The 26,560-nt window shown below is 42.0% G+C and overlaps 1 protein-coding gene across 1 annotated transcript; it reads right to left on the bottom strand.

The window, feature by feature from the left end:
* Nucleotides 1-1,849: 1,849 nt before the first annotated feature.
* On the bottom strand, nucleotides 1,850-25,019 carry TEKT5 (tektin 5). Its single transcript, XM_009936314.1, is given in 7 exon segments — nucleotides 1,850-2,063; nucleotides 5,411-5,565; nucleotides 18,248-18,470; nucleotides 22,354-22,398; nucleotides 22,400-22,495; nucleotides 24,158-24,228; nucleotides 25,008-25,019. Coding segments are annotated over 7 exon segments (816 nt in total).
* Nucleotides 25,020-26,560: the final 1,541 nt, after the last annotated feature.

Genomic DNA, 26,560 nt, shown 5'->3' with positions numbered 1-26,560 from the left:
TAACTCAAACCAGATTACCAGTGAAGTCTTCGGTAACAGAGCTCCTCCTAACTCCAGTGGCACGTCACCAGGACCCCTCGAACATCTCTGCAGTCAGGTGTTGCAATACAGAACCAAATTGCCTCTGGAACTTTCCCTGTATTTGGAGAAATTGTCCCAAAAATCCACCATTTGGCAGTAGCTTGCTGGATGGAGCAGCCTGCCCTCTCCATAGTCGTGTGCAACATGACTACGGCATTACTGTCGTTTAGAAGATGAAGATGCGCTGTAGTCCTGCAATGTGAGATGGGCTTCATGAGTATCAGATGTAGTCCTGGGTGCCACTTCCCAATCCTGCATTCCCAAATGGCTCTCTGACTTTAAATCTTTAGGAACATATCACTATGTAAGTGATCTGACATGATAGCCAGGAGATACTATTTTGTCAGCTGAAGGAGAGGAACTGAATGTAAGATGGCTCAGCTGCAACCATGCTCAGTGAAAACTGAGGTTAACTGGCAAGAAGTCCCAGCACCGCTCAGCCCAGCATGCCTCAGCAACGGTACTTTTCTTGGTAGCTAGGTTAAGCCGCCTTCCACATGAAACAAAGGATAAGGAACAGAGCCAGTTTATTCAGGAGACTTTCAAATCTGGCATTGTCTCAGATTTGGCTTTGGCCCAGCATGAAATGGGGTTTATGTGTTCCTAGAGCTGCCCTGCAGAGAGGACCCCGAGGCAGCAGGAAGCAGCGCAGTTATTAGAATTGTAGTTTGCTGGTTACTCTGTAAATGTGTGTGAGTAAATCCAGGCAGAAACACAAAAAAAACAGTAAAACACTGTTACTCCATTTTGTCCAAAACAGGCAGATGGCTTACCGTTAGTTGAAACTAGTTCTTCCTCAAATCCTTCACTAGGATTACTGCACTGTTAATGTGTTTCAACTGTTATCCATAAGAGTCAGATCCCAAAGCCCCTTCCATTCTTTTCCTCTCCACCTCACCATAGTGCTCCACCGAGAACTAGAAAGCTGAGCAACCTTGATTTACAGACTGAAGGATAATTTCAGCACCCTGTAAGTGCATCATGTTCCTGTACACTGCTTCCACTCCTGCTTTGTCTTGGCTTTCTCACTAGTCACAACAGAGCAATGTCCCTGTCTTTGCTCGTGAAGTGCTTTGAGAACTGGTGATAGATAGTACATATTTCTAAATAGTTAAGACCTTTCAGACTTAGGCAACTATCACATCAGTCACAAATAGTTCATATAAATAGACTAACTTTCTTCATTCTTAATTATATGAAAAATCCAATTAAAAAGAAAAAAGAGGTAGAGATGGAAAAATTCCCTCTCAGTGAATACAAACTCCGTGTGTACCTGAAGTGGTCACGCTGAAATTGCCCTTCACCTTCTGTGAATCAAGTTTGTTCAACCTCTGCGAATTCCAAACACCAAATCCAGTTTTGCTGGACAGAAGGAGATTGTAAGGATGGGGTGAGCATTTAAACTGGACATTACTAGACAAGGACTGAAAGACAGATGGCGCATTGTCCTGAACAGTTAAATCCTGTGTTGTACTAATTCTGTTCAAGTACAGCATTTCCTCTAGCTAATAACTCACATGTGTCTTGCACTATTTGTCTGGTTATTTTAGTGTGGTCTGATGCTGTTAGAGTAAGTCTGCTAATTCTCTCTGAGCTAGCAGCAGCTAAAGCTGAGAATACAAGGTTGTTCAAAAGAGGCATGATATTAATTGTTGTTTATTTCTATAGCATATCATTATTTGAAAAAGCAGGATAATGATGGTTTCCTTCAAGAAATATTTGCAAACTTCTCAACTCTCCTATCATGCATTATGATATCAGATTACTATCAGGTGTAGCCAATGAGCCGTGGGTTGCTGGGGAAGACTTTGCGCATGTCCATACACTTCTTGTCAATAAAGAAGGAGTTTGCCTTCACAGAAATGTCACGTTCCAGCTTTGACTTGTTGTGGAGCAGCATCTGCTGAGTATCACGGGCTTCTTGCAGACATCGCTTTAAGGTCTGTATGGTGTCATCTATAGTGTAAACTTCAGTAACCAGCCTGCAAAGAGAGAAGGGGACAGGTTGCTCAATAACTGTATCAGTCCCTCAATACGTTCCTCTTCTGACAGCAGACAGGTCTCGCTTTCAGGTAGGATTTGAACAGCTGTCTTGGAGTGAATCAATATGAAACCTATTTGCCAAACTAGCTTGCATAGCACCTGTAAGAAGTGAGGATTTCTTGCTTGTGTTGGCCTTCAGCACAATCAACAGAGTAAGCCACTCTGGTATGTCTTTCTAACTGCTCTCTCCTCACTTGCAGCCTCTCAAATGAGTAGCCTCTCTAGGGCTAGCACGGCTGCATCGAGAACTTGCACGGGGTCCTGCAGAATATGTTTGGGATAGAAGTTACTGGAGAGTGGTGTAGGTCAGAATAGCTTAAGCTTGTGCAGCAGGATGTGCTAAACGGTCTAGATACGGCGCAGAAGCGTGTTGATTGGAAGAAGAATCGTTTGCCAGAACAACCATTGCACGTGGAGCTCTGATACCAAGATTTTCTGTGAGCCGTCGTTAGCCACGTTTCTTCCAGAGGCTTATCAATGCAGATGGGGCAAATCTTCTTGTATAGTCACTGAGCTGGTATGCTCTCTTCAATACTGTCCACTTTGTGTTTTGTCTAATGGTCTATTAATTGCTCAGTACACTATATACTATAAGAAAGATTGATTTTTTTCCCAGAATCCACTTGAACTTGTTTTGGGACAGCCCCAGTTGTTTCGGCACAGAAAAACTAGACTTTATGAATTTGTTTTCTGTCTGATCCCTTCAACTAGGAAGTTGGCAGCACACACAGGGAACAAGTGCCAACATCAGCACTTCCTTTTAAATAAACAGCAAACTCCGATAACATTTACATGTTACAAAGAAGTGGTTCATATGATATTTACTTTCCCTATTACAGTTGAGCTATTGGGCTGAATTCCCTCTTGCTTTAAAGCACATGAGAGAAATACACTTAAATTATATAAAAGCAAAAATATTCATTAAAAAGTACATTAGCAAATGATTTTACTTTCTCAAATAGGATTTTGTCTCTCAGAAAATACATTTTGAGATGTGAGCTCAACTGAAAACTGCGATAGAAATTCTGACAGAGTATTTGAAATTTGGACTTTTTTTCTATTTCTAATTGCATTTATGACGAACATAACATTCAATGATTTGGATCGGCTAAAGCATCCAGCATAGCCTGGTATGGATTAGGGAGCTGTGGTAGAGCAAAACTCACATGCCTTGGAGGAAGGAGAACAGGATATGCTAATTATCTGTCAATACAGCTATATCTAGTGAGCAGTGTACTTGTATAAACATTTTGGTTAAAATATTAGAAATCATATTAGACTGACAGAAAACTTGCATGTATGTTAAGTCTAAAATCCTTCCCAATAGCTGTGCAACAGCTTGTGAAGCTTTTGTAGAACTTAGAAGCTGGTAGGAGCTAGACTGATTCAGAATCCCTGTGTACTTCTGGTTTTTTAAGTTTGCCACATTAATGTCCTTTCACTCTGACGTGAAGACAATATTCAAAGACATTCTGACATTCCAGTGACTTCAAATGAAGATTCCAAACTTTCTTAGACAGGACCCTTTGGAACATCAGCACCATCCCTGGCAATTGTGGGAAGAAGGGATAATGTGACACCGTGCTGTTTTGATCCTAAATCAAACAAGTCTTATGCCTTGGATAGGTGCAATCCTGCTGACTGGACGGATGCCAGCCACAATGCTGCAGACATTTTTGTGGAAGAGATCTTCAGGGAGGAAGTAGAGAAAGAACAAGACTCAGTGAGTATAAAACTGGATTCATGTATTAATTTTTAAGGTTATCTTGTTTTGTTGTTTTGAATAAAATGCTGATACTAGGTTGTCTGTATACCTAATTGACAGTGTGGTGGGAACAGCAGTGGCAAATGATCCACTCCTATAGTAAATGTAACTGCTAACTGAATGCTACCGTGTAAGCAGAAGTTTTTCTGGTTTCTCACAGCTGAACTCCTGCATCTAGAACAGGCATGATGTATGTGATACGAAAAGCCACGTAAATAAAACTATCCAAATGGATATAAAAGAATTCAGATCCAAACAGTATTTTGTGACAGAATGGACGTGAAGAACAGAGCATGAAGGTGAAGAAATCTAAGATATGGATGCGCCAAAGGAAATGTCAAGATCCAATTAAGGAGGTATGAGGCTGAAAAAAGATACAGTGCATTGTACAATTTCTGGTTTAAGGAACTGGAGAAAGTGAAAAGATGCTAGTACGATAAGCTATGATTTATTGACACTTCTTTTGAATAGAAGCTTTTTGAGCTGATAAAACACTGTTTCGGAAAATTAATATAAATACTCAGTTTAAGCATTATATACTTCATTAATCTCATTGCATGCAAGGCTGTTGCGTATATAGTGGGATTTTGCTAGAGACAACAATAAAAAGGGAATAGTTTTCTACTGTTCGTAAAAAAAAAAGTGCAAAATTCTTTTACTGGACTGTGAAATTCACTCTGGCTATGGAAGGAACCCTGGTGCAGCATTTCTTGAGAAAACCCCCACAGAGCATTTTGAAGACAGTATTTTAAATAAGATATACTTGATAGGGTTCTTCTAGAACACTGATGTGTTCCAACTGGATTGGGGGCAGATAAATGGGATTAAAATTCGGAAGACCCTTCTTCAGTCATTAGGGAAGGAAGGATAGTATCTCGGGCGTCTTCCTGTATGTATTGTGTGATATGCTGCACCGTGGATCAGAGCACAGGGATCACCGAACTGATCCCAACATATGCTGAGAAGCTCCACAGCTATAAAACCAAAATGTGTGCCAGGTGAGCTGGCCTGTACCAAGGTGATACTGGAGTCGCTATATAGTTGAAAACTAGTTGCAGCAGTAAGAGATGCTGCCTCATTCTTGTTTGCAATTAACTTTTTAAGGAACTTAGATAGCTTTTTGCATCAAAAGACAGAATTTTGTCTGGAGTAACATGTTTCTATAGTTAGGTATTTCCTAAAGTGAAATCTTTTTTCATACAGAATGGAATCAAAATCAATTCCGAAGTCCCAACTCGGACATGAGACTGAATCCCAAAAGATATCAGTGACCAACAAGCAATTGAGCTCTTAGCTGTCCTGGAAGAGGGACTCTAAAGGCAACTGCACACATTGAACTTTAGATGTTTTGGCCAGTTATTTCAACGTAGCTACCTGGATTTTGCTTCTTTCTCCCAGAACTTGTATCGCAATGTAATGAATGCAATTCTAACTGCATTAAATTGGTTCACACTGTCCTTAACTTTCCTGTCCTTGAATGGCTGATGAAGGAAGGAATGGGATAGTCTGGTTTTTACTTACTGAAACTGAGATGCATCACGGCAGAGTTCTATATTGGGTCATCTAGTTCTTCCCTCCAGATGGGTCTGAGCCCCTTTCAGGGGGTACTCCTTCGCCTCTATGGATCTCTCCAGTAACTGGATTGTATCTTCTGTCTAGAAGATTTCCTGAAGTATCTGAGCAAAGCAGAACACTTTTATAAGCCTCATGTGCACACAAAATCAGAACTCAATCCCACTTTTAAACCCTCCTACGGGAACTGCTTCCATTCTGGCATGTTGTTTTACTTAATTTAGGGGAGGAGATTGTTATAAACTCGCATCAATCAGATGGATTTGTATAACGTAGGTGTGATCTTGCCATTTCTTTAAAAGGACTTCTGGTAATTAAATCTCATAGAGAGCCAGAAGGCAGGGGCTGTACACCCATACATCACAGGAAAGCATTTAATGGAGTTGTTCCTGGAAAACAGGTGACCAACATTCACTAAGAAATGCACCATCTCTTTCCTATTATGAAATTAAGAAGTTTATAGGCAATTGGAATATAAGTTTATTACAAGCAGAAGAGAAGCACTGAATTATTGTGATGGGGGAAATTCCAGTTTTGCTTTTGGGATTATGGCATTTTTGTGCTGTTTTCACAGAGGCAGTGTTTATAGCTCTACAGGGACTTAGTTCCATTTTGCTTCATTATCTAATTTTTCTCCCAAATAACAAAGAAGAAAAATCTCCTGCTTGAGCTATGAACATTTTGCAAAGGTAAAGTTCCAATAAACTGCCATTTTCATTTAATCCTTCATTCAATTCTTATTTCCTTTTGCCTCATAAAAACTCAAAAGCAATCAAACATGTCCCCTCTGAAATGGTTTCATACTGCAAGTATTTGGGGGACATTTGATGCAAGAACATATGAACACAAGTTATATTTTCATACTGCAACTAAATTCTCAAAGTTTTGAAAACTCCACTGGGAGCTGAAGAGGGAAGACCAATTTCCTTTAAAGGCTTATTTTCTGTAAATGGAGAAGGTATGGAGTGAAACGTCACCAAAAAGGAGAGGCCTGTGGAATTAGTACAGCATAGTTTTTAGTTGCAGTGCATGTTGTTATATAATCATATTATCCCTGAGAAACCTGTAAGTGCTCCTTATATGTTTTGATCTGTATGGAGAAAAAAAAAAAAAAAGAGAAACTGCAAGGGAAAATCTTCGCGCAGCCTTAAGAAAGAAGCGAGAAAATGTTTACATTCAGGTAATATTTCCCAGCCTGTTGATTATTATGTTACTTTCATTTCTCACGATTCATTACAGCCGATGTGGTGAACCTGTTCTAGCTTTTCCTGCAGACAGCTTTGAAAGGGAGGAAAGCAATTTGAACTAATCTAGCGTCTCAGCCAGTCTACTAAAATCAATGCCACTGGAATTTCTACAATGCCAAAAATGGCATAATGTGATTTAAATTATGCTGCTATTTACATCTTGCCTACACACCAAGTTGTACCAGGTTTGCTAATGATGTGTGTGGTTTGAGAATTGAATGGGGACCTGCTGCTGCAAAGGTGCTTGTAGACAAAACCCAAAGAGTTCAGGATGCCAGGAACCTGCACCCCAGTTCAAATCCTTAAGGGCTTGTTGATGTTATACGGTAGAGCAGTGTGAGATCTCCCGGCCAGCACTGTCCAAACCAGTTCAAGTCTTACAGCAATGCAATTTTCCAATAGACGAATCATTCTGGACCACGACACAGCAGCATATGAGCATGACTAGTGATTTGAACCCAGGTCTCCACACTGTACTGAGCCCTTTGGGTCTGAGACTGGTTCCCACAGAGCTAGCTTGAGAGCATCTTCACCCAAAAAGAAGCCTTTATTGCTTAAAGACTGCAGGGGAAAAAACTGGTTATTTGTTTTGCAGAGGAACTACTTATGATAAGAGTGCTTTGTTAGATACATCATTTTATGTCTACAATTTCAGCAGTTACGCATACTTATTTCTACAGATCAGAACGAAGGAAAAGAGACTTAAGGAAGTTAAACGTCTCCATTACACATCAAGCCCACATCCTTCCTTTTCCATGAAAACACGAACAATTTGAGTCTTCTGCTGCTCAGAAGCAGCATTTGAGTAGTTTGTGCCATCATCAGAACTTTGCTATCTCTAGCCTGTCTAGGAGGATGAGGTGCAGGTTCATCTGTGCATGACAAAGGCAGGCTGCTGGTGATTACACAGACGTGTGCCAGCGAGAGTTTCACAGCCCTGTCAGCCCTGTCCTGTGCTCCCACTGCTGACCTTCCTTGCTAACCATAAACACCAACTGGAGGGGACGTACCAAGGCTGTGAGGCAAAGCATGCACTGTGCTCTTAGAGGTCACCCACTGCTCGGCAGGGTCCTCCTTTGCTGGGTCTGTTACAGCTGCTGTCGCACAGCGGTGTTCCCCGTGCTGCGCCCGACTGCGTGCCAGCGAGCCCAACGCCCTGTGGCGCAACCCTGTTACCTGCAGGGACCATGGTTAAGGATGCTGGCCGCTTACATTAAGTCCACTTACAGTTTGGAGCAAAGTGTAAGCTGAATTACGCTTTTTATTATAAAGAAATAAATCCAAGTAAAACAATGAATCAAAGCAGCACCTGTCCCTGCCCACTAAGAACTGAGCAAAGTTATGTCTCAGTTTCAGACAGGATGGGGAGGGTTGTGTTCCACTGATGGTGGAGCAGAGGACTTGCACCCTCAGCTCAGATTCCAGGTAGGACCTTTGTGGTTCAGACTTTCAGCTTTACTGGCAGTAACGCTTCCTCTGTTGGGCAGCGGGTGGAAATGGTGATTCACCTTTGGAGTAAATCTATCAATGAAACAGCGTGATTAAAGCAGCCCAGAGCACTTGGTTAGAAATGAACCATGACTGTGAAAGCAGCTCCCCAGAGCAATGTCGCAGTCCACAAATGCATGCGTGTTGTGATAAGCATGCAGTGTAGTCACTGTGCTGATACTTTCTGCCCTGTGATAATACCAAGCAAAACAATTTAACTTATTCGGTGAGTGGAGTTAGGTTACAAGCTCTCTTACACTTAGTGAGTGCTAATTGCTCTAATCAGGTTAAAGGAGAGGATGAAATTTATATTTTCTGTGAGAAAAAAAAAACTCTAGTACTGTATGACAATGCTCCTGTCATGGGTGGGTGCCCTTTACTCTTTCATTCAACTTGCGTGAAAAAATAACTTGCATATCGGCTTGTTCCTCCTGCATCCCAAAAGGCCAAGCTGATTCTAGTACAGACAAGGCTGAGCCGATTGCCACGTGTGTACTGTCCTCAGTCCCACGGAAAGGCCAGTCTCGTTCAGCTCAGCTAGCAGGGGGACCTTTAGAAGAGTGGCTTTCTGAACCCGTGCTTTTCTCAAATCCTCTGCTGATGCATTCATACGTGGTCACAGCGCAAGTACAACTGCCAAACCACAAACCCACGTATTTCAAATTCAGTAGTGATGAAAGTTGTTAATCACCAAACCTGTGGCTTGTTTCCATTCCTTTCCAGCATTTGCTGTGCTGTGCTGTCAGACAGCACCTGCCCAGGCCTCGCTGCCCTCTGCACGCGGAGCAGACACATAGGTGTTCCCTCAGTGACACAGCAGCAGGAGCCTGTATTGTCCTCTCCTTTTAGAATACCAAGTCATGTATGCACTTCTCCCATAAATTATGGCATACAAATGACACAGGACAACAGCAGTCTTGTACCTAGAGGTGACTCAAAGTTTTTAGAGCTTGCACAGCCCACAAATGTACAAAACATTAATGTTCGAAAAGGGCAAGCTCTGAAGTCTAAACAGAAAATGTTTCTCTTTATTCAGAATCCAGTAGCTCATTAGTCATGAAAAGAGTGCTTTTATCCAAAAGCCACTGAAAACTCAGCCTTCTGTCCAACCCTTGTACCCCTTTGTGTCGGCACAATGTGCAGCAACCACTCTGCTGCCACTCGACTTTGCCAGGTGCTCTGGTGTCCTGCTCGTAAAGGTGGGAGCAGTCTGCAAGCACGCTATGCACAGCCAAGGCAATTAATTAGTGCTACTGAGCAAACCCCTCGTTCACTCACTAAAGAAAAAGGTTGTTTAAACCTGCCTGTGAACTCTGAATTCAAACATCAAACTATGCATCCACCTTTAAGCCCTGCTTGGCTGCATGTGAGTGGATGGGGTTTAGGTTCAGTCTGTGTTCTTAAATTTTTTTCTTACTTTTTTTTTAAAGCGCTGTCATTTAAGACATACAAAGAAAAACGTCCTCGGGGAACCCCCTCCAACACATCGCAGAAGCGTTGTACAAATAGTTTTCGATTACTCATCCTGGCCACACATTGGATGAAATGATTTAGATAATCTGCTCTACATAAAGGGATTGGTGGGGAGGATCACCAGATAGCATTGCACCAGTCTGCGTCATTTCTGGACGACCTCCAAAGGCAGGAAGCAAAAAAAACAAATGCTGAGCAGCGTGTTCCGAAGGGAGCATGGTGAGGGATTGGCTCGGGCAGCTGCCCGTCCGGAAACCTTCCCTTCCAGCACACAAGTAAAGTTTTGTGCTGCAGCGTTCTGGAGAGCTTGTCGAAAACTGCACTCCCACTGCTCTCTCGCTTCCCCAAGGCCATGATTTTTGTAGGCTGGGTACAGGAGAACCAAGAGGAAGACCCGCTGAAGTCACACAGCTTTCAGCATGTAATTAGGGTACTCTTACGTACAACATAAGTATTTTAAAAATGCTACAGTCTGATAGCGATCCTTGTTTCTTTGTTGTTTCTGAGGTTTGCTCAGTGTTTATTGCCTGAATTCAAAAAGCAGTAGCCAGGTAACATGGTGGGAGGAACAGTCTTGTGCCTCCTCATTTTGTGAATTTTTTTCTATTTAATATTTTGCCTCTTGGTTTTTTGAACTTTTTTCATCCATATTTCTATATTTCATCCAAATTATTTTGTAAAAGTTACATTTGTTGAGGTTATCATACTTAATTGAATTAAGAGTGTGACTGATTTCACAATTAATTTTTGGGTTTATGACCACACTATTTCAAAGTAGAATTCTGATATCTGGCAATCTTTGGATTACAAGTTTTACCCAGATCTCAAATCTCAAATTAATTTGGACCTGACAGTTTTTACTGTCATGTCATAGACAAATTCATGATAGAGATTACTATGTCCCTCGTTCTTGTTGGTTTTAGGGTTTGTTTGTTTCTTTTGAAGCTTAATTGTAGGTCACTGGTTTACGACTTCTCAAGTTTTGTTTTGTTTTTAATCATAGGGTAGTGAAGAATAGTCCAGGAATCTTTTAAGAAAAGAAGAAAAGTACATTTTAAAGAAAAATCACATTCAACAGAATGTGACATCAGCAGGTAATGCATTCAGATAGTTTGACTGTGGTAAAGCAGAGTCAAAACCTTTCTGAGCATTTATTGTGTATGCTCACATGGGATGACTGAGTCTCACAGTTTAGAGAAGCAGCGGTTTAGTTTGCACCCAGGGAAAATATCTTCAAACTGATGTGTTGCACAATTCAGCAAGTGTAGCAGGAGTGGAGAGATTGGTCTGGATTTGGGAATATTGTAAGCTTTTATTTATAAAGCTTCATAATAATGGGAATAGGGCTGGCATAAATACAGTCAACAGATCTGAAAGCTAAAGCATACTGTAAGTTCTATGCATACCAAAAGATACCTATAAAATCCTCAACGCTTTCTTCATAACTGTCTTAAACATGATATTTTCACAGAAAAGAGGAAACTATCAGAATGTAAACACTATACTTTTAAAACAAAGGAGGCCTTAAATATACATCTGGACACTTAATCTCTGTGCTTTCAGCAGAGATTGAACCAGAGAACCTAGGGACCCTGGGCCTTTCATTTGGTCAGTATAACAATTTACAGTCTTACAAAAATCCTCCTTCTACTGAATTGCAGCATGCAGTTATTACTTTAATCTCTGAAAATAATCAGTTTTGCATTTATATGCAATCACTTTCTGTTTAACTTTTCCGCTGGTCCTGAAACGTACAAAGATGTTTATTTTAAAACAGCTTTATTAAAATTAAAGGGGAAGAAAAACATGGGATCGTTTAACTTGGCCTGGATTTTCTAAAATATTTTCAAAATAACAGAGGAAGCCATAACTATATACAAGGAAATGCTTAACTCTTTGCATACCTTCTTGCTACACTTTTAACTACCGAAGAACAAGTGTCAGCATTCTGTTGTGTTTCTCCTCCATTTTACACTGTATCATGCTTTTAGACGGTGCAGGACCAGCAATTTTAGAGTGCTTCATCATTTAGAAGATTATAAGTGCTATGTTGATAACATATATGTTATTTTTGCTAAATCTGGTCAAAATAACATGTGCATGCTCTGTTTTGTCTCTGATTACCTCCTCTGAGGGAAGGGTATGCATCCCTTTACTAGAGAGAAGATATCTCTGGAAAGAGATGGTGCCAGAGAGAAGGCGCTACGGCTCATGCAGCTGCTCTGCAATATTGATTCTTGTCAGGAATGAGGATATTTCTGCTGATTACTGAAATTTCAACCCAGGCAAGGTAAGCTAGATTTGCCCTGACTTTAGAGTCAATGCAATGCATTTGTCAGGCACTTGTCTCTCTTTGGAGCCTGAAAATGCTTCTTTTCTAGAAAAGCTACTACGCACGTCCATCTCTGTTTCCTGCAAGATAGCCCTTCTGAGAATAAGAAACCATTTTATAAATGTGTACCTCTGCGCAGAGTACAGGTGCTGGAGCTGGCAGAGATATCTGCTCTTTAGGTGTGGTGGGAGTACTGGGCTATGTAAGCATGTCACTTGCTGTCTGGTCTGACTGATTCCCAGAGCTAATGTACGTAAACACCCTGCCCTATTGCTTATTGCCAGGAGACTGAAGCCAAGGTAACTCTTTACGTTAATATTAACTTTATGGACAAGAGACGCAAACATATTAACGAGAGGCTGGCACCATGATTAAAGGTTTTGCTTCTTTTCCTAAAGGTTTGTGTAATTTTACACCAGCTGTGAAATACATTTCCTGTAACGTTTCTTGGCGTAAACTGAGTGTTTCTTGAGGCACACTGAAGACGGCATATCACCCTCTTCTACACTGAATTGCACGCACTATGTTTTCTGTCCACCAGCCTAAAAGTCTGATCCTAGAGCAGCTCTGAGCCTGACCAGAGCCATATGTTGCAATTACTCTTGGACAATATTTGCATCCCCAATCATGCGCTCTGTGAGCCCAGTGATGATGAAACACAGCAGAGCTGTACTACCTTCTTTGGTTTGTGACCTGACCCTTGCCAGATACCTCGCTAGGGCCCCTGGGCTTCTGCCTCCAGCACCTCATATTTCCAGGGTTCTGCTATCCAAATTTTGAATGAACCTCACATTGTTATGACCAAGATTAATCCCAGAATCAAGTAAGATAAATTGATCACAGACTTGTGCAGTTGGGACAGAAATGGAAGTGGGACATTTTCAGCTTTGGGGTCAGAAAGAAGTCTTAGTGATGCACTGCACCTGCACTGCCTCCGCGTCGCTGGTCTGTCCTGTACAAACTCCTCTTTGTAAGCCAGCGCCTGTAGAGAGATCAGAGCTTTCAGGGGGAACAGCGATCTTGATTTTGAGTTCCTGCTGCTAATGAAGCCATCTGTCTATGGTAAGCTGTTGCAGTGATTAACTCCTTTGCTTTGAAAAATAAGTGCCTATGTTTTCCAGATTTGCCTAACTTGTGTCTGCTCAAGCAAAAAGTCTTCTAGTATGGCTCTTTTTTATTCTGTGTAGATACTTGTGGGTTTAGCAAGTTCTCTGCTCCTACCCCAACCGTTATTTGGATAAAGTAAATAAAGCAGTGTTATCTAGTGCTACTAACATCACCTTTTTCAGCCCGCTAAAGAGAAAGTTGAGGAACTTATTCTATCAGTTGCTTGCTTTCCAGTCCTTTAATCATTGTTGCAGCTGTGATGACTTCTGGGATTTGGGCTTGCAGCAGGAAATACTTTACACCACACCCTGCTCCCACGTACTCAGTTTGATTGCCACTGTAAAGATGGCAAATTGTCTTAGTCCTCTAGAAGAAAATCAAGAAAAAGTGGGCAGGGAATAATTTTACATAGAAGCTCTACAATGAACAGGACAGGGACACGCATAAAACAGGTTTTTAAGGACAGCGTTTCCCTTCTGCATTTGATAGTTTCCTGTTCAAAATTATAAAAAAGCAATTTAATCCTTTTTCACTGTTCCCCCATGCAAATCTCTTCCCAGACTTTTGATGGACTGGGATTGTCAGCCTCACCAGCCAGCTTCCCCAGAAGAGGCAGGCAGGAAAAGCCAAGTAGCAGACAATGAAAATCTGAAGTGATGAGAACTCAGACAGTTTCCAGAATACTTCGGTGAAGTAACAGTGAGGGCAGACAGCAGCTGGACTGAGAACGGAGAAGAGCAGGTGGGAATCACTGACAGCCAGTGCTCTTTGGAGACTTCCCCTGTGCTGACTTGGTTACTTGATCTAAATTTGGAGCCTATTCAGTGTTGGGATTCAGACCAAACTCCAAGTAGAATAAAGGGTAAAAATACATCTGATCTGCCCCAAGACAAGACATCTGTAAGGTGCTAAACCATCCTTCTAACTAAATGCTAATTGTTATTTAAGGAGCAAAAATCTGTTTTTCAAATGCCTACCAGGAAGAGTTCTTAGGTGCATCTCTTGGCTTACCTGGACTGGACAGTGTGTATTGTTAAGGCAAACTAGCTGAAGTCTTTTTCTGAAGACTGTATTTTGTTTATGGGCTTCTAAATAAGATGTGTGAACACTCTATACTGTGAACCTAGGTTAAATTCTGTGACAGAACCTCAGTCAGCTACAACAGGAAAATTCTTGGAGTCTATTATTCAATTGTGTTTCAGTAACTCAAGGTAAACGGTGCAGGAACATGTTATAAACTGCGGTACAAGTCCACCAGGAGTACTAGAAGCAGACAAAATGCTTATAAAACCAGATGGACTGCTGTGCAGTTATTCCTCTGAGACTTGTACACTTTGTAACCTGAAATGGAGACATTATGTCATTGATGGAGAAGGTTTTGGCAAAACTTCTGGCATAGTGCTTGATAGAAGTAAAAACAGGGTATCTTCATCACGCAAGTACATTCTGTGTATCTTTTGGCATATGGGACACACTTGTCTAGACATCAAGGAAGACAATATCCTAGAATAAAACTAAACAGAATAATAACGGATCACTGTTTTTCTTTACATTTCATTTATATGAGAAACACAAATTTGGTGGTGCTTAGGAGGAGAAGGAAGCGCTGGAAGGACTGCGGTAGATTGTTCGTACAGAGCCTTTGATAACATCACTGTTGTCAACTTCTGTTGAACTAGACTATCGACCCAGCAACCTCCTCCTGACAGCAGTCCTGTGAGAGGCTGCTGCAGGCAGCAGAACCCGGAAGAGAAGGTGTGGGACACAATATGCACAAATGCCTACTGAGGGGGAAATCCTAGCTCTTCAGAAGTAACTGGGATAGCAAGTGGCATGTGGAATCCTTAGCTTGCCTGGATAAATTCAGAACAAATTAAATCTTGTTCATTCCCGTATTTTTCATTCCTGCTTCTTGTTTTCCAAGCGATAAATGAATAGCACTCTGCTCACATAATCTCACGTGTGATACAGTAGTGTCATCAGGCAAGGGAAAGAAAGGCAGGCAGAGAAAGGCCATTGACCATTTGAGTGCAGCAGTGCAAGAATGCTCCAGCAGCTGCTTGCAGAGCGATGCCTGTGTTCCTTCGGGTAGTGAATTTCCCTAAACAAGTTTGAAGCAATGGCGTTCTTGCACAGAAAGTCAGGACTTTAAACATGTGCCATAAAGCCATTATACATATAGGCAATATAAACGAAATATGAAAAAAAGTCAGGCCAGGAGAAACATTTTAAGTACTCATATGGCAAAGGCTAACCATAGCACACAGCATAATCACCACCGCAATATCAGTGGCAGGCACTGGAACAGCGTACTGACCCCAGAGTTTAAATCGAATTGGATGAGTTTTTACAAAAAGCTTAGTTCCAAAGGAAAGCTAAATTTTGCCAGGGCCAACAGATGAAGTCTACAATGTAAGACAAACTGTTCCACCTGGTGCTCTATGATTCTAAAGAGCATGCAGTGGACCACAAGCTGAGGCATTAGATTTGTGATTTTAACCAGATGGTCTTTTCTGTGCAAGTGATGCAAACAGAAGAAAGCATGCCATTTCAACGTGGGATCATTTTTAGATCACTTACTCTTTTATGAAGTTTTTGTTTCTTTCCTTTTTCAAGGTACTGATTTTTGCAGGAGGTTCCCTGTAGGTTTGTGTTGGGGTTTTTTTTGTCTGGAAGAGATTTTGCTGTTTCACAAATCGGAAAAATATTTTTCATTCCAAAATGGGCTCCAAACCTCATTAAACTAATAACTTTTCCTGGTTCCAAGATAGCAAATTTTTTCTGTGCTTATTTTCCTCTCATTTTATGGAGCTAGTCTGCTTAGCTAGGAAAGTAATTTGGCAGAAAGAAGGATGTCTCTGAAAGTGGCATTCATTGCTTGAGACGTCAGTGCAAAAACAGCCTTTGAAAGATTGATGGATTTTTTTAAACACAAAAAAACTGCACTTGTGGCACGCAATGTCTAATTGCTATTAGATGTGAAGGGAACAGGAATTATAGTAGCTGCATTTGACTATAATCCCATCCTAAAAGAAGAACAGACGCGTGGCAGAATTGGAGAGACAGCCATTAGCGGTCCTACTAAAGCATATCCTAGCAATACTTTTTTCTTCTGTTATTACAGAATATACTGCAAGCCCACAGAAAGAAGAAAGGGTGCTCTGTTATGCTTCCATACAGACACCTGTTAAATGAGCACTCACCCGTTCCTCACTTCTGTCCTTGCTTGCCTTCTCCTTCGTCTTGTGCGAGGTATGGTCATGAGCAACAGAGTTAACATGGCTTCTGCCGTATAGCTTCACCTGCATCTTACCACCAATGGTTTTGCTCAGGAAAACTATTTCATTTTCCTTTCCTTTGGCAATACTGACCAGCCTGAATTACTCCTCGCCAGCACCCGTGGCTTTCTTCTCCTCTAGCATTTTGTTATTCCTGTGTAACTAGATTACTACAGAGTGTGTGAGGACTAAAGTATCTCTGCTATGTTTGTGCTAACTAGTAACTCAGCAGTAACAGCAGCGTTAGTTCACAGAGTGCAATCTTATTTGATACTTTTTTATCCATGTGTACCACACAAACTAATTGTTCTTTATACAAATATGATCACTCAAGTTTCTCCAGATAGCTTATTACTGCTGTTTAATGGTGTAATAGTCTAGGGACGTAAATATTGTTTTTTCCATTGTATACCAGTTGTCAGCAGTTATGTCACACTGTCAGCTGGACTTGGTGACAAAATCCCTGCTCGTATGTTGATATCTCACTTTGTGACTCCGTCTGTGCACCCTGTGCTGCCAGTTCCCTTATAAAAGGGGCACTTAAAAGCACTAGAAAAGGTCAATGGAAAATGTGAAGCCACTGTTCATAGAGTTAAATCCATGAGAAACCTCGATGGATGGCTGATTCAGGGATAAAGTGCTGTAGCTGGCTAGATCATATACAATCTAAAACACACCAAAAACCACATTCAGCATCTTTCATGCTTTATAGTCAGGGGGAAAACAAACACATTAATCTATGTGCTGTGAGCTAATACATATTTAGCTGGTTAGTTTGCACTTTCCTAAGAGCCCCTAAAAATAAACCGCACACGTCTTCAACTACTTAGGGCAAACAGAATGGCAGGAAAACTCTATTGTTTCCCAGTGTGCATTGAAACAAATGCGTGAAGGTGAGGCTCCTCCATAACAGAGTCCTAATGGAGGAACTTACCGAAGTCACATGAAAGTAACGCAGCGAGTCTTGCTAGCTTAACAAGGTTTTATCTGCCACTACAAAGGCTCTTGTTAAACTTCAGAATATATGGTTTAAATTTCAACTAATACAACACATCACTTATTTCAGTGAAAACTTGCTGAAAAGGTAATACTGATAGAGATTAATAGAGGTCTGTCTCTTCCTGTGCCATTTCTGCTCTCTATAACGTGAAGCAAAAGGCAGAACAAATGTTTGAAAAGTTCAGTCTGACCCACTCCAAAATATCAGGCTGTTTCTGACCACAACCAGGCCAGAATTCGGGTTAAAGATATGGAAATGTATTTATCAAAAGGGAAGCAAAACTTGGAACTTAGGTGTCAAAGGTAGACCAATGACATTCCATATGTAAATACTTCTAAATTTTAGATAATTCAGGGCTCTTCCCTTGCTGCTGCAAAATGAAAGTGCAAAAACCTATCTGTTTTAGAGGAAGGAGAAGACTTTAAATGTGTGGCTGTTTGTGGGCCTTTTTATTTGCACACTTTCCAAAGTTAGTTCACGCTTTTAAAAAAAAGTAATTCCTGTACTATTTTGGTATCAGGGAACGGGAAAGGAATATCATCAATAACTGAAATAGAAAAAAAATACCATCTAAGAGATCTTTCCCCACTTTAAACAGGCCAGCTGCGAATGAAGATCATCAGTGTGTGATTATGGACAGATGTTGCCTGGTTCCATGTAAAACCTTGTCAGTCTGCCTGTCTCTGCGTGCGCTCGTCTCAGGCCGTGTGTGAAGCAGACGCCCCACCTGAGGACAGGTAAGGCGCATATATCCTTCGAGGAGGTGCTTACTCAAGAAGGACACAAACACTGGAGGCGATTTCTCTGCCTCTCAGGTACAACGAAGATAACAGGCAGCTGCCACCTCTCGGTGAATCTTACCTTGGCCAGCTGTGCTTGGAGTTTGTTCTTTGCATCAGCTACTTCAGCAATGCAGTTATTAAAGGCCAAGTTGGTGCTGATGAAACGATTCCACATCTCCTCCAATGTGCTCTCCAGTCTGACCTCTGCATCCTTGTGGAGCTTGAAAGAGTTGGCCCTTGCGTGTTGAGAGCACCTGATATTGTCTTCACTGAACTTAGCCCACGTTGCAGGAACTGAAACACTAGTAAGAAATTTAACATAAGAGGAAAACAAAAGATAAAAGCTTAGGTGAGCTGTTTTTTGTTCAGTGATAATTACACTGAGATTGTTTTCACATTGACCTGTGCAAACTGTGCAATCACATACATCAGGCGATTCTATTGGTTTCATACCCACTTCTTCTTCCTTTTTTCCTCTATAAACCAAAGATTGGACAACACCAGGTGAAGATTTTGGAGACTTGCTTCTTCAGCAGAACTTCTATAGTATGCTTGGGTATTGTAGCTGCTAACTAAAGGTCTTGGTGGCCCTGGCATCAACTCCAGAGTAAGTAGTTTTATGCTTTGCTGTATAAAGAATGACATTTTCTTGCATATTGTTTGTTTGTTGATGCTGCAAAGTAGCTTCTCAGGGTCAGGCATGAATGTCAGCAACAGAGCTTCTTCCTGTCTTTGACAGGTAAGGCGATGGTCTGAGTTCATACCTGCTGAGTTAACACAAGCTGAGATTTGACACATTTCTCTCTGTCAAGGTTCAGAGTGCTCGTGGCCTTTGTGGATTATTAGGTTATCTAGCATGATCTCCTGTACGTTGCATGCCATCAAATTTGATTCAAACAGCATCTGCTTTTGTGAACCCAAACCTTTATCCTGGGGAAACTGAGTTACATGTCACCAACCACCAGAGAACGTGAGAGCCCAGCCTCACGTTCTCTGAGTCCAACCCCACCCAGGTTTAGTGAGAATGAGCAAGAAACCAAAGGAGAGGCGTTTTTACAGAGCTGTTTGGGCAACTCTGGCCTGATATCGGAGCAGCCCTGCCTTGTGAGATATGTATGACCTACACGATAAAGCACATGGCTCTGACATCCCGATAGCCTTCATCGTCAGAAGGAATGATAGCGGGGAAATGGATAAGGTGCTGACCTAGGAGTAAGGAGAACTGGAATTCTCTCCCAGCCCCCGACACTGGACTTCAGTGACATTTGAATAAATACCTCTATCCCCTGACTTCTCCATGTATTAAAATGAACACCTCTGCTTTAACTTATAGGGCTACTACAGTTAAATTTAGTAATAGCTATGAGACAAGAAATGGCTCCGCTATGGGAAAGCCTATGAATATACAGAGAAAGACGGAATATAGGGCTCCTGCACCGAAAAATGCCACACTTTAATGTTCCTGATGCAGTGTTCTGTATGTAAAGAAACTTTTTTTTTGTCCAAGCTCAACAGATGGCTTTCATTATCATTCTTAACATGATTATGAATGTAAATCCCAGATTAAAATCTTTCCTAAACCAAGAATCTGCAGGGCCCTAAACTAGCAGCCTGAGCCCCTGGCTTGAAAACTGGTGCAGCATAAGCTGCTCTCTTTGGATTAAAATTCAGCACCTTCTTTACTGCATTGCTTAGCCTGCTAGGTCCCTTCTCCCTTCACCCAGAAATAGTTAGCTCATTTCATGAAAAGGTACAGGTATTTTACTTTCCGAACTGAAACACTGAGACAAACTTCTTCCTGCATTTAGATTTCCTTCTCCACACAAAACTCCCTCCTAAGGATTACGCCTGTATGTTAAACTCTGCAGGGACAGGTTGCTATTTATTGAGTTTTATATTTACTTTAGATTTTAATTGAGCACTAAGAATAAATATTAAGGGATGAAAAAAGAAAAAGCTGGGTTTGTCAGTGCTTGTTTTCTCAGGGCCCTTTTTTTTCCGTTTTTCGTAGGGTATTCCTCTCTCCAAGCTGAAGTACTGATCTTCCTAAATGATTTGGAATTCCTTAGTGCCAGCCATTTATTTAGGCAGTTTCAGGTAACTGACACGATACCATAGTAAAGTGCATAAATCGGTGTACTAAACCTGAGCTGACGTTACTTACAGCTACTGATCCAGACAATCTCCGTGCACTCTCTCCAGGGTATTTGGGTTTGGTTTTTTTCCTTCTATCTATGGTCTGATCATTACGTTCATATTCTCATCAGAAAATTAAATTTCCAAGTTGGTTTCCATCTTCACTGTCTGAAATACTTAGCACTTAATCTGTTCTTTAACATTCCTTTTTCAGACTGCAATTTATCCGGCTGGCTCTGTCGAGGCAGAAACCACCTGCTCATTTCTCAAGTGCTGCAGGTATGTCTTGGTCTGCCAAATGGTCTCAGAAAATGTTAATGAAAAATTGCATTTCTTTGGATAATGGTTGGTGAGAAAGGAAAAGGGCTGTAAAAGTTATCCACATGAATCTGCATTTTACCAGAGCTGACAAGAATGATTTTACTCGTTGCTAATCCTAAAAGTAGGTAGTGTTACTAGAGTCAGCAGAACGCCTGCCAAGTTTCCTTCGGATATGCCCTCGTTTCAGTAGTGAATGAGGTGATCTTTTAATGAAAAGTAGACCATAAATAAACAAATCATACTGATTTTTATTTGTTTTTTCTCCTTCCAACTAGATAGAGTTGTTCTTATTTGAGATTGTTGAGTACCTCCACCATTCAAATACTGTTATGTTAGAGCGATAAGGGAACTAACAAGTTATTAGTACAAAAACACTGCCCTCTATTGCGAGCTGCTTTGCTTCTGCTATTGCTTTGGGATTGGATGCAGGGCTTGATGAGGCCACTGCTAACAAATAGTTTTAAAACCGTATACAGCTGGGATGTTTTAGTTTAGTAATTTTAGTTCAGCCTGTAAAGCTAAAGCCAAATCTTGTTGATCATCCTGTTTAACACACATCTCTGTATAGCTGGATGACCTACTTTAGAAATAACCCAAGCTATTTTTACAGAAAATATATACAGTCCTCAGCATACACCTGCCTGCTGTTTGCCACACTGCACTCAATGGCACACCTTCACTGAATTTTGATTTGACTGGATGTGGTTTTGACAGGTTGACCATGAGCCAGCAGTGTGCCCTGGTTGCCAAGAAGGCCAATGGCATCCTGGGATGCATTAGGAGGAGTGTGGCCAGCAGGTCGAGGGAGGTTCTCTTTCCCCTCTACACTGCCCTAGTGAGGCCCCATTTGGAGTACTGCATCCAGTTCTGGGCTCCCCACTTCAAGAAAGATGAGGAGCTACTGGAGAGAGTCCAGCGGAGGGCTACGAGGATGAGGAGGGGACTGGAGCATCTCTCCTACGAGGAAAGGCTGAGGGAGCTGGGCTTGTTCAGCCTGGAGAAGAGAAGGCTGAGAGGGGACCTTAGAAATGCCTGTAAGTATCTGCAGGGTGGGTGTCAGGAGGACGGGGCCAAACTCTTTCCAGTGGTGCCCAGTGACAGGACAAGGGGCAATGGGCACAAACTGAGGCACAGGAAGTTCCAGCTGAACATGAGGAAGAACTTCTTCCCTCTGAGGGTGACGGAGCCCTGGCACAGGCTGCCCAGGGAGGTTGTGGAGTCTCCTTCTCTGGAGATATTCAAGACCCACCTGGACAAGGTCCTGTGCAGCCTGCTGTAGGTGACCCTGCTTTGGCAGGGGGTTGGACTGGGTGACCCACAGAGGTCCCTTCCAACCCCTACCATTCTGTGATTCTGTGAAACCCGAAGGCCACAGAACAGTGTAAATCAAAGCCAGGGGGAGGCAGCTGCCCAAAGGAGTTTGAGGTCAAGGAGTCAGCTGCAGCACAGCTGTAAACGGTCGTCCTTGCTGAGAAACCCAGCTCACTGCACACTCATGCTGCAGACCACCAGCTTCTGCCTGGCCTCCAGCAATGGCAGCTGTCAGGAGGCAGGGAATAATGGAGGGTGACAGAGGGTTTCACACCGTGGAAAGCCAGGGCGATACAGAGAGAGAAGCCCCTTCTTTCTGTATCACTTCTCAAAGAAAAGGCGAGCACTTCTGCTGCCGTCGGGCGCTCGCAGCAGGCAGCGCGGAGGGGGAAGGCTACAACAGCCGCTCATACTCACGTCCCATCTGCTTTCTCCACTCCACAGTAAAAGCTGATGCTGTCTGGTGTTCCTAAGGTTAAAGCACTTCTCATCAATAAAACGGGCTGAGTTTTTGTCAGAAAGATCCTGCTCCAGGGCATGATGTGCATCTCTGTTGATGCTGTGAAGGAGAAAGACTTACCTTAATCTGAAGCACCTTTAATGCAGTTGTGCTAAATAGCTAATTGCTTTCATTAGCTTCATTTTGTAGTTTGTTGGCATTTAGCGAAGTGAAAACGCTTGGTGCTGTAATTTAGCTAGAGGGAGCTGCTGTACCACTCGTCCCTTCTAGCCTCTAGTGAGCATTCCCCAAAGCCTTGCATTTAGCTCACTGGACGTAATAACGTTTCTCATTTCAGTGACAGACAACCACAGGGGTGAAAAAGTGGCTGTCGCGTAGCGTGAAGGAAAGCCTCCGAGCAAAAGGGAGACCTTCATGCCAGCAAAGCTGTAAATGAGAAAGAGAAGGGCAGACCGGAGTTGTGGCTTCCCATCTCGCCCGATTTGGGGAACAAATTCACATAACGTAATTCAAATTGCACGTCACTGGAAAATCTGTTGAAATGTTTCTGCTCATCTTGATCACAAGGAGGGAAACACGTTGCTCCATCTCTGCTTTCTTACCCACAAGGATTTTTTTTTTTTGGAGTAATTTAATCTCCTTTGGCCCTTCCAAAAGGGGGGAAGGCCTGGCAGACCTTGGGCTAGAACGGGAGTAACACACATGAAGAAAGAATCAAAGCCTCGCTTTCCAGCGCGTCAGGAAGACAGCAGACATCCTGACAGTTTTACAAGCATTACTGGTGCCAACCGGCATTACCATCGGTCTGCCTGATGTGGTGGCAGAACTGACTCCCAGGTAACCAGAAGCGCCAGCTAGGCAACGCTCATGCCACCAGGTATGAATGTAGCTTTTTATGTCACAGCAGTGGGACGAACTGCACAAATGCATCTAACCTGACTCACACAAGTCCAGAGTGCCATTTATGAGAGCAATCTTTTATAAAATCTACTTATCTCTTTTTCTGCTGTAATGTAATAATCAAGAACTACAATTTTATCTTCCTTGTGTGTGAGCACTTAGACTTTTTCTTTTGAGAATCATGCCATGTTGTATAAACATGACTTTTAAAACTTGTCAGTTCTGTGTAGTTAACAGAGCAGACTGTGTTCAGAATAGTTTTCCCTAATTAAATGGCAAGACTTAAATACAATTTGAATTTACTAGGATATTTGTGTACTCTCAAAGAAAGAAAATAAATTCCAAAGCCTCCCATAACAAAAACAGATGTAAATATACATTAAAATAACTTAAGTCCATTCCATAACTCGTAGCTTATGATGTGCTTAGATTCCTGTTTCTTATGTCAATAATAATTTTCCTTTGAATTCAGTTTTGTGATTAAAAAAAAAAAAAAATCGCTTTGAACTTCACTCCAATGTTCCATATAGCAACATGGGCACAACTAAGCTATAATTTTGTTGTGCCTAATTTTAATGAAGAATTTCAGATTAATAAGACTTTAAAAATTGAGCCACAGTCATCTTTAAGTGGTAAGACTTATCTTACTAGTTTTACCTAGACTCTAGGTAAGACTCTAACTCTTCTCCAGTTTAACTTTCGAATTCTGTCGTTGGTAAGAAGGAGAAGTGGCGGGCAGTGAGCAGCCGACAGGCGAAGTCTCTGATTTTGCCTCGCTACCCTCGATCTGTAGTTAGGCACCAGCCAAAACTGAATCCGGCTTTCCTACCTTTCAAACAGGAGTTAAATAGAAATTCTTACCCCAGCTGCTGACTGATTTTCTGTGCCAGTTTTGTCAATATTTCTTGACAGTCCTTGAATACATCAACCTCCTACAGTGGAAAACACACAGTGTCAGTGCTTTCATCAAACTTCACTGGTTTTAGTGAATTTACCCTTTTTGTTCTGTGTTCTAGATGTTGCAACTATCTCGTGTATCTCAAATGAAATTTAGGTCAAGAAAGGACGTGTTTTGGTCCCTCTCTTCCTCAGTGCTACAAATTTGTATCTTTTGAGTAGTTTTTGTACCGCTTTTTACTTGACATCAGACGCGTTAGTAGATTTTATTGGATAGAGTTGTTCTAATAAACAAAGTCAAATTTTGCTTGGCTTAAGTATAATGAAGATACTTGAAACATGAACTTTAATCCCTTAAACTACCCTCTCTTTGTACATTTTTCTAGAACAATACAAATATTTTGCTAATAGTGTAGTAGGATGAAAATACATCTCATTTCAGAAACAGGCTCCTTAAGGAGGTATATTGTAATATTCTTCAATGTTAGTCACAGAAATTCAAAGCCAGGTTCCACTCCGCTTAAAATAAATAAAAAGTACTCACACCAACCACCCTGAAAGCTGTGCAAACAGTACTTCTGGTCTCTCAGACAACGTTCTGGTGTTCCAGCCTCTTTCCTTTCTAAAAGCTCTCGCTGAGCCCCGCGTACCCTCTTCCCCAAGCGTGGACAGTTTTGAAACAGGGAATAAAGTGTTTTCAGGTATCTGGAAGTCATTAGGACACCCTAAATTTAAAAACACAGCCTCTGTCTCTGTACTTGTACAGTAGGTGTCAGACCGACAGGAACTTTACAACATGCACTCCTCTGCTTACGGAATGAGCCATTGCGGTCCTTCACGGCCACTGTCCCGCTTGACCCAGAGCCAGAGCAGTGCTCGGAGAGCTCGGGCAGACAGACGTGATTTTTCATTTTGAAAAAACAGTTTTTTCACCTGTTCATGTGGAACGTTTCGCAGTATTTCGTCCTACCCTGAATTCTCATGCTAAATTAAGTACTGAAATACTTAAACTGATATACATCAGCTCCTTGATTCTTCATTAGACCTCTGAAACTCCAGCTTGCAGGCTCCAGGCTCTGAACAAGCAGCTCGGTTATCCAAGAGCTCTGCGCATCCGTCTGTATCCAGAAAAGTGCCTGAAGCAATGTCATTGTCCCGTAATCTTCTTTCCCAGCATTTTTGTTCTCATACACATCCAATATAACTTCTTTCAAATATATTAGCAAAATCTTCTTTGATTACTCTTTTTCTATTTAAAAGATTTAGCAATTGCTACTCTCCATCTCATTTTCTTTGTTCAGTAACACTATATAGATAGCAAAGCAGTAAACCAGCCTTTTATATTGTAAGCCCTAAGAAGTTCTGAGATTTTATCGATCGTGGCCCAGAAAACAATGTCGAGAAATGTTTCTCCCTCGTTTTGTAAGATCAGGGGAGATAGAACTGGACAAGACCTCACAAGGATGCCAGACTATTCCTTTTGCTCCAGGGAGAACAAACAGAACACTAACCATTCCCAATATATTTAGTTTTACCTAGTTTCCTCCCATCTTCCCTCAGTCTTCCAAATGAACGAAAGGAAGAAATTATTGCAATATTTTTACCCAGGTCCTCCTGGGACCCGGAGGGCTAGGCATGACGCGCGGCCATTCGGTTGTAGCGCGGAGGGGCTTGCCAACGGCTCGCCCCGGCCGGGTGTCTGGCTTGCCTTTGGCGAGGTTGCCTTGAGCAAAATGGAATAAAAGCCGTGCTCGGGAGTGGTTCACGTCTGTCAGTCGGTGGCTGCAGGGAAGTGCAGTGGTGGAGACAAGGCTGCTGAACCGACACGCGGGTGCCAGCAAGCATTGCTTACGGTGGCCTAGCGATCTCTGCAGGTGGCTTGGTTCAAACGGACTAAAAAAGCGTAACTGTCTGGGGCTTTGCTCTGCCCCTCCACTGCATTCATCTCCCGTAACAAGTGCCAGGGAGGGGGGCGACCGTCCTCTGAGGATTTTTCTCCAGTTTAAATGTCGAGTAACTTTTCAAAGAACGAACTTTTCTAATTGTTCCTTCCAGCCTTCTGGTCTCTCTGGCAAAAAACTGTTTCTGAAATCCAGTGCTCTAAAACTGCTTTCTGACCTGTCTTCCGTGCCAAGCATCTTGAACATAAAACATGATCTGTCATCAGGCACTCTGTCTCGCTGTCCTAAGAGTCTTTCAATCAGCACGGATTTCTTCTAGGTTGGATGCCAGACGATTGCCATCGTTTCTTCCTCTCCAGATATATAACCATGAAACAGCTTGTTAACTGTTTTTTCAGCTTGGGGAAATAACATTTCTATGTACACACACGCATTGCGTTGCAGCGCATCTTGTCTCAGGAAGCTG

This window comes from Opisthocomus hoazin, chromosome 15, assembly GCF_030867145.1.
Source record: "Opisthocomus hoazin isolate bOpiHoa1 chromosome 15, bOpiHoa1.hap1, whole genome shotgun sequence".
In the NCBI taxonomy this organism is placed as follows: domain Eukaryota; kingdom Metazoa; phylum Chordata; class Aves; order Opisthocomiformes; family Opisthocomidae; genus Opisthocomus; species Opisthocomus hoazin.
This window is presented reverse-complemented; position numbering and strand designations above follow the sequence as displayed.